The sequence below is a fragment of the Eleginops maclovinus genome, chromosome 4 (genome assembly GCF_036324505.1).
Source record: "Eleginops maclovinus isolate JMC-PN-2008 ecotype Puerto Natales chromosome 4, JC_Emac_rtc_rv5, whole genome shotgun sequence".
Classification (NCBI taxonomy): domain Eukaryota; kingdom Metazoa; phylum Chordata; class Actinopteri; order Perciformes; family Eleginopidae; genus Eleginops; species Eleginops maclovinus.
Window position 1 is genome coordinate 22,963,490 of NC_086352.1, and position 8,685 is coordinate 22,972,174.

The 8,685-nt window shown below is 41.2% G+C and overlaps 1 protein-coding gene across 2 annotated transcripts; it reads right to left on the reverse strand.

Annotated features, from left to right (window-relative positions):
• Positions 1-5,460: 5,460 nt before the first annotated feature.
• Positions 5,461-8,685, reverse strand: LOC134863227 (aromatase). Of its 2 annotated transcripts, none has more exons than XM_063881617.1 (9): positions 8,416-8,685; positions 8,170-8,320; positions 7,917-8,071; positions 7,660-7,824; positions 7,419-7,533; positions 7,190-7,301; positions 6,733-6,895; positions 6,349-6,611; positions 5,461-6,074 (listed from the first exon to the last, which is right to left on the reverse strand). In XM_063881617.1, exons 1-9 carry the CDS (start codon positions 8,609-8,611, stop codon positions 5,838-5,840), a joined length of 1,557 nt encoding a protein of 518 aa, XP_063737687.1. In that variant the 5' UTR covers positions 8,612-8,685; the 3' UTR covers positions 5,461-5,837. The 2 variants fall into 2 exon arrangements, with proteins under 2 accessions (XP_063737687.1, XP_063737686.1); XM_063881616.1 differs by having other exon boundaries at positions 5,829-6,094; positions 6,370-6,611.

Consider the following 8,685-nt stretch of genomic DNA (forward strand, 5'->3'; position numbering starts at 1 on the left):
CAGCATTTAGCAGCAAAAGAGCCACATAATTCCATCAGGACCTGGTGGAGACCAAAACAGAAATAAAATTAGAGAAAATATTGGGCTTACATTCATAGGGTGGCCAGAAACTGAACTCCAAATAAAGAAAAACAAACATACAACAAACAGCAGAGTCAGTGTCTCTAGGTATTCCCAGCAAAGCTACATTTGTTTTTGTTTGCCACCCACCTCAAGCAGCAAGGCTCTGTCTTTAGACACTTATCACAACAAACCTTGTCCATTTTCTCAGAGTTTAAAAGGAAATACAAATTCAGGCATTCTCAGAAGCTGAAATAAATATATAAAATGTTGGGTGGGTTTGTTTTAATCACCTCATATTACTTTTAGTGTGGGGGCAGATGGGCTTGCGGTTGGTGGTCCAACAACAGTTGCAGGCGACACCATCTCCCAGGTGTGGAGCCGAGTGTTGCTCAGCGTGAACACTGGGCACCAGATGGCATTAGCCAGCCTGCCCACTGCCCAAGGCTCACTCTTCTTTGACACTGTGCGCATGTGTACTCTGTCTGCAGTATTGCAGAGACATTGATTGAATCGGAGGATGAAACTTTATTGTCACATACATGCACACAGCAGAGCAGACACAGTGAAATTGGTCCTCTGCATTTAACCCATCCTAGTGCTAGGAGCAGTCACAACAAGTTGAGCTTCGTGACCCTAGCCATAAAGCCATATATTTCTCATTCAGTGCTCTATCAAAACAACAGAGCATATTGGTTTGCTTGAACAGTCCTTTTTTGATCAGAAATGAACTGATACGAAAGTAAAACATCGAACATTATTCTTGAAGGCAGTTCTTTCCCTCTGGCCTTTGCACATGAGGGCTTGAGTTTAGGCTGAGGCTCAGCGATTCACTTTCTGACATCCCATCATCAGCATCTCCATAAAACTGCCCTTCGTGATGTGGGGCCCGATACTGTAGTTTTAAGTTATTTTACTTGTATGACTGTGAGCCGCTGTGAACTCTACTGTGTTTGTGCGTGATAGGATAAACTAACCACACTAATAGGAGACGATGACCATGGTTGATAAAAAAGTCATGTCAATTCTGTTACAAGTTGAAATCCTGCACTCAGAATCTTACTTAAAGAACATAAATATTACCGGCAAAAGCAATAGTTATTATGTAGAATTGCTCATTTTTGTGTTACAAAATTATTTATCTATTCAAACACATTAAAATACAGTATACACTACTGAATGGTTGAATCCATCATCCATTATATATCTTTATATCTATCTTGACAGGTCATCAGTCTGTCAGAGGGCTGACACATACAGTATACAGACGTCCATTCAAACATACAATCACACCTAAAGGCAATTCAGAGACACCAGATTATCAGCATTTCTCCAATTTTCTCAGTAACTAGAACTTATATATATATATATATATAATATTTAGAGTAAGGATGTGTTAGAGGTGTGTGCTGTACTGTAATGGTTGACCCAATTAAAACTTGTTTTGTGGCAGATTATATTCGTAGAGCCAGGCAGAGTTTGCAATAAAATGCTGTGATTAGGAAGTTCTTGATCTTAATGGAAAATGTTTCACAACTGCATATTCTATTTTTGGTGCCCGTAATACCGTGTGGGCTGGGCACATATTGAACAACAAAAGATCCAAAGGTCAGCCAGACACAAACTGTAGCTGACAGATAAAAGGATGGGCATAGAAAGAAGAGAAACAACAGCATAGACGTAAAGAGTGGCAGCTGTACTTTGCAGCCCCAAACCGAAACCTCCATGCTGCCATATGTTGAAAGCGGTCAGGAAAGGAGGACTAAAAGAAGAAGAAGAGCTTCCTGTAATGACGGGTGTCACCACTCTCCTCTGATATTCAATGAGAAACAAATGACCTGACTTAGCAAAAAGGCCCACATGAAAAGGCCATGAAGTGAGAGTTTCCCTGTGATCTAGTGCCTTTAATGGCAGCGAGCCTCCCAGTCTGGGCTATTCAGACACCAGCACTTTGAGAGACACTCTGTTTCCATTATAACGATTCGATTGTTATGATAATCACCAGCACTGAAATATGCAGTTAATCACAGGTTCTGAGAAACATTGAAATAAGGAAATGTCTCAAAGCATCTTAGAAATAACAGTAACACTTCTTACTGTAGGAGATATAATTCATATTTGCACAATGTGCCGACAATGTCAAGAGATGAGTACGTTGCCAGTTTACCCTTTCTGGTAGGTGTTTCCATGGCAACCAAGGCTCTCTTTTAATGAAGTTGTAATCCACCAGCGGACAGAAACAGAGCGACAATATGGCCAGTGGCATTTGAGAAATTTAGCACAACATGATGTATGTGTGTGTGTGTGTGTGTGTGTGTGTGTGTGTGTGTGTGTGTGTGTGTGTGTGTGTGTGTATATGTGTGTGTGTAAACAGCATGTCATCAATTAGTTTGTCAATCAAAGCACGACACAGGAGAGTCTAAACTTTTTTGCTTCGAGGCTTGGACATCTGAGTTGTTTTTAAATCTGTCTGGCTTCCTGCCTCTTAAAAATCTGTCATGGAGCAAGAGAAATAAATGAAACAAGGAGGAAAATGTACATCATATATCTAAGGAAACCACAAATGAAGAACCATGGACTTTAAGAGGAAGAACAGACTGAATACTTAGAAGAAGTGCATCAGATTGTGCAAGGTCAGCTGTTATGACAGTCAAGCCATACAGTAATGCACCTAAAATACAAATCAGTGCTGTTGTATCTTTGAGGTGCCCTATCCAATAAGTAATGTGTGAATACTTTTACTTTAATTGAGACTGGCATGATACAACTCCAATCACAGGGACAGACACACAGGCGATCTTTTTGCCAAATGCAGGCAAGGCTGACACAGTTAGAAACCATATTCCCTAAAGACACTCACACACACACACACACACACACACACACACACACACACACACACACACACACACACACACACACACACACACACACACACACACACGCACGCACACGCACGCACGCACACACACACACACACACACACACACACACACACACACACACACACACACACACACACACACACACACACACACACACACACACACACACACACACTAGTCGCCAAAAGTAGACATGGAGTTAAAGTTACCACAGATCTATTTGGCAGATGCCTGACATCCCGCAGTTTTAGCCCCAGGAATCACATTAGCTCAGTGTGCACCATGTACACTGGAGCTCGTAATTTCTCCAGTAGCAGATGAAAAAGACTAACGGCTATAAGCTATTATTCATTTTTCTATTTGATATTTATGTTTTATGTGTAATAGCTCAATAACTAATGGATGTTTGCCATGTTATTTGTACAGACATTGCTCCCCTGAAGATGAATTAAAACGTTGATCGACTACTGCTCTAGCTCCATCATCAGGTAAAAGTTTGAATTTGCAGAGTAGCCTAAGCTACTTCTATGACTAAATACCTGCAAAACAGTCTCACGACCAGCCTTTACTGTGTGTAGTGATCCCAATGTTAGCATGCTACCACAGCAAGCAAAGAATTAGATAGTGATTATGATACACATAATGCTTGCACGTTGGCATTGTCTTGCTGAGCTAAAGTTAGCATTTAGCTAATAGCTAGAAATATATCCTGGAACACAAACATGGACACACACAAACATGACACACACACACACACACACACACACACACACACACACACACACACACACACACACACACACACACACACACACACACACACACACACACACACACACACACACACACACACACACACACAAACTGGTTGTATAGCTCAGCCAACAGTCAAACTAAAGTTTTTGTGGGAACAGCTAGTTGTCTCTGTATTGATGTATGATTCCAGTGAATAATTTCTTTTGAGAAAGATGTTGTACAGAGGACTGATCACATTCTGCAAAACAGACCACCTGAAGTTTGAAGTAATATCAGTTAAATGAATAAGCCTGTAGTAGAACAACAGAGGTACAGGACACTCACTGTCCCAGTTGTCATCAAGGGAAAATAAGCGAATAGGGTGGACTCATACAAGCACCTTGCGGTGAAAAACATTAAGAGTTGACTTTGACTTAAAACTGTAAAGCTCTTTTCAGGAAGGAACAGAGCAGGCCGCTGTTCTTGAGGAGACTCAGATGCTTCAGGGTGTGCAACAGGCTGCTATAGATCTTCTGTCAGGCTGGTGGTATTAAGGCTTGGAGTTCAGCCGACTCAACAAGCTGTTAAAGGCGGCTAGCTAGGTGTTCACCGGGTTATTAATGGGTACTCTGAGGGTATAGTTGCACAGAGGAGGCCGAAGGACAAGATGTAAGCCATCTAATGATAAGGATAATACCCTTCTCATCCTCTGTACAGCTAGCTAGCTAATAGAAAGATAAGATCAAAGATCAACGCCTGGGCGTTGTTCTTCATCTGAGTCCAGGCAATAAGTAAAATAAGATTTGACTTGGTTTTAAAAAGAAAATATCTGCTGTCAATTACAGAGAGAAACTAAGAGTCACATTTTGTTCACATGCTTAGCCCATAAAATTGATTCTGGAAATAAACAAAGTTGTAAGCATGCGGTAAACAATGCTTCAAAATGTATTTTGCTTTAAAGAATATCCAAATACTAAAATGGGGATGCTTCAGTAGATAAACAGGGAGATGAGATAAGAAAATTGGGTTAATCTTACAAAAAAATCACTTGTTGACTGAGCTAATGTGATTCCTGGGGCTAAAACTGCGGGATGTCAGGCATCTGCCAAATAGATCTGTGGTAACTTTAACTCCATGTCTACTTTTGGCGACTAGTGCGTGTGTGTGTGTGTGTGTGTGTGTGTGTGTGTGTGTGTGTGTGTGTGTGTGTGTGTGTGTGTGTTTTTCAGCCCAGGTAGTTTTGCCAGGCTGTTTGGTTGGTGCAGTTAGTGCAGTTTAGATGGAAACTCTTAATTAAGAAGCTTCATGCTCTTATTGCAATTACAGACAGCTAATGGTGGACATGTCTGGAGGAACAGCAGAAACCTTTGTCTACATGTTTCTTTTCACACAATCAGAAAAAGTAGAACCCTGCAGCCTAGCCGTTTGAGTGGTCCTGGTGTTTATAAAGTGGAAACAATACAAATTGAAACATCTGTTTGTGAATTGTATTGCCTCGTTTGCCCAGAGGCAGAGCAATGTAATGTAATGAGCAGCTTGGTTGCTTTATTTAGGCTGTGCTGACGATTGATTGTTGTGTAATGTGCTGTAGTGCCCTCTCCTGACCATAATGTGTAAATGCAATAGGAGATGAATTTATTTATTTGATTTACTTAATATAAATTGCATGTATTTTTCCTTACAGCTGTTTTCAGGGTTCGAGTTTATTGTTGATTATAGAAATATTTTTTCATAAGTCCTGTTCTTTCTAATAATAAAATAACATAATTTATTAAGGACATTGTATACAAAAAACTTTAAAATATTAATATACAGGGAAGAGGTTTGAAAAAATAGAAGAGAAGGTTTTCACAATAAGTCATCAGTTTTTATGAGGAAAACGCTCCAGTTGTTTCATAATAACTGCAACTGCTATATATATATATTAAAAAAAAGTATAAAACACTCAAAAAGAAGACAACACTTAATATTGGTGCAATAATTTACATTTACTTCAATAGCATTTCAAACTTACTTTTAATTTTTAATGCATAATAGGTCAATTTAATATATACCACGATATAAAACATTTTATATAACTTAGCTTTGTACATGACATATAATAAATGAAGTATAATAGAGATAATATATACAGCATAACGGTTTAGATTCTAAGTCTCAAAGTGTCTGCCAGCTTCCTCTCTGTCTGCGTAGGAATCTCATGCTGAGCAGCTCGGCCTCCTGCTGATGCTCCACTGGCTGCTGGGAGAGGTTGTTGGTCTGTGGGAGCCCGTCCAGGGTCAGGCCTTCGTGAGGGCAGACAGAGTACTGGGACAGCAGCGTCACCAGGATAGATTTTATCATCACCATGGCGATGTGCTTGCCAACACAGGCTCGAGGTCCCGAACCGAACGGCTGAAGTAACGACGAGGAGCCTGAAGAAAGGAGAGGGGTGATTGAAGTACTGAAATACTCCAATCAAATGTTTGTCTATAACATAAATATTCATGACTGGAAAAATAAACATAATATACAAAAAGTGTGACTCTCAAAACTCATCGGGTCTCTGCCATTTCATCATATTCATCTGAGAGTGGCATTATAAACAAATAACCAACCAGGTATCATCTGAATCTGATTCAAATGTCACAGAGTTGCAGAAAGAAACTCATTTTTCAGAAAAGAAAACCAAAAACCAAAATCTACTCACATTTTTCTCAAAGTTTTTCAGATTGAATTCATTGGGTTTAAGGAAAAACTCTGTTTGGTGCATGCGGCCGGTGTTCAGAATAATATTTGTGCCTTTTGGTACTTGGTAACCATCTATGACATCATCCGACAGGGCTCGGCGCATGGTGAAGTCCACCACTGGGTGAAAGCGCAAGCACTCGTTGATAAAGCTCTCCAGCACATGCAACTTCTGAAGGTCCCCGTTCTGAAGCTGTCTGTTGCCTGCAGCGAGACAGTGGCATTGAGATATAATTTTGCTCAAATCAGAGTCTAAATAAAACAGGCAGCACTAAATCTCTACAATATTTTATTAGAGTCTATCTTGATTCTCCCAGATTCTTACCTACAACGGTGTCTATTTCCTGTAGCAGCTGCAGCTCCACATCTGGGTTCTGTTTGAGGAGCAGCAGCATGAAGAAGAGGCTGACGGACAGAGTGTCTGGTGCCGCGATGACCATCTCCAACACACACTGCCTCACATTCTCCGCAGATAGTTGACCATGGTTCTAAACATGTACAAACACACACACACACACACACACACACACACACACACACACACACACACACACACACACACACACACACACACACACACACACACACACACACACACACACACACACACACACACACACACACACACACTATTTAGCTGACAGGGGAAAAAAATGTGTGACGATTTCTGAGATATGGGTTGGAGAAAGTGATAAAGGCTTAAAAAATCAAAGTGGAGAGGGAAAGAGATTTATCAGGAAAGTCTAAATAAGAAAGAAGTCTGTTTCAATTCTCAGACTGACCTGTGCAAATATGAGCTCTGCGGTGAAGTTGATGTTGTCCAGTTTATCTGCCAGCTCCATATCCCTTCTCTTCCGTTCCACGAGGCTCTCTATGGCATCTTGCAGCTCCTGGCTGTGAGATAAAATATTTCAAATCACTTGATTAAAACAGAAGAGCTCAGCCAAAACAACCAGGCCAACAAATGACAAAGCTTTATAGTCTGATTTATAAAGTGATAGAGTGACTTACGCTGCTGTCCGGTGTCTCTGGTGAATCCAATCGAATTTGAAGTAAATGTCTGGTTTGATCAGCACAGTCTGCCATGTGTCAAAATACTTCTGAATCTTCAGCATCAGCTCTTTTTCTACACAAGAGGTTAACACAAAGGTATTTGCATCTTAACCCATGGACCTAGGCCAATGAAATAAAACGGTTCCTGTGTGTGTTTGATTCATCTTTCATCTTAAAAGATGAATTCATGCCTACTTACCATTGAGGGGTACACCCAGGAAGAGCCTGTTTGAGATGTCGACCACAGTGCAGCGCAGCAAACTGAGAACGTCCACATGACCCAAACTGTCCAGGCAGTCCAGGTGAGTCTGTGTGGCGGAGATGCTGACCTCCACCGCCTGCTGCAAGCCCGGACCTGTCAGGGCTGATACAGCAAATCAAATCTCTTGTATCTGAACTCAATGAATAACTGAATCAATCAAAAGTCTGCAAGGCAGAAAAAGGTTGAAAAGTTACCTTTAGTGAAGTAGGTGCGTATCTTTTTCCACTGAGGTATGTTGTTGTTAAATATGATGCCTCTCTCATTCATGCCAATGCAGCTGAGTCCTTGCTTGCTCCCAAAACGGGAAGTATAATGTCCATTTTTCAGGACATGGTGCACAGCTGATGCCCTAAAAAAGGTAAAAAAGAAACAGAAATCTACAATATTTCATCATCCACCTGTTTGTGTGTAAACTGTTTTATCACAGCATGAACAGGGGTGACCAACCTGCTGAGGATGAGGGTCTCCTCTCCATTGATCCACACTCTGACAATGTCTCCATACTTTTTGTTGTAGTAGTTACTGGCTGTGCCTATACCAGTCCAGATGAATCTCACATATGACAGAAATGGACCCAAGCCCAGACAAAAAGAAGGACCTGTGGTGGTGAATCCCAATAAATGTATTTAAGTGATGGAGAATCGACACAAACACACAGACAAAAACTGCCAAGTGTCTATGTGGTGAACCTACCAGGTACATTTTTCTTGTCTGTGTGGCTCCATGCAGCCAGCAGCAAACAGATGAGCAGGATGAGGGTCGTGGTTGCCACAGAGATCCCTGGTGATCCCACTGCTGTGATATTCAAGGACATGGAGACCAGGTCTTCCACTATGGTGTCGAAACCAACAGGAATCAGGGCCCATTCACAGGCAGGGATCAGATCCATTAGAAGGCGGTAGTAAAACAACCTGCACTAACTGCACAAACCAAACAACCTCACGGGTGACGACAGATGCCTCC

Bases quoted from the DNA above. Each gene is read 5' to 3' on its own strand.
- LOC134863227 (XM_063881617.1), bottom strand. From the start codon at position 8,611: ATGGATCTGATCCCTGCCTGTGAATGGGCCCTGATTCCTGTTGGTTTC. The intron at 7,825-7,916 runs GTAACTTTTCAA...TTGCTGTATCAG, and splicing joins ACGCACCTACTTCACTAAAG to CCCTGACAGGTCCGGGCTTG. The intron at 7,534-7,659 runs GTAAGTAGGCAT...CCTCTTGTGTAG, and splicing joins CCTGGGTGTACCCCTCAATG to AAAAAGAGCTGATGCTGAAG.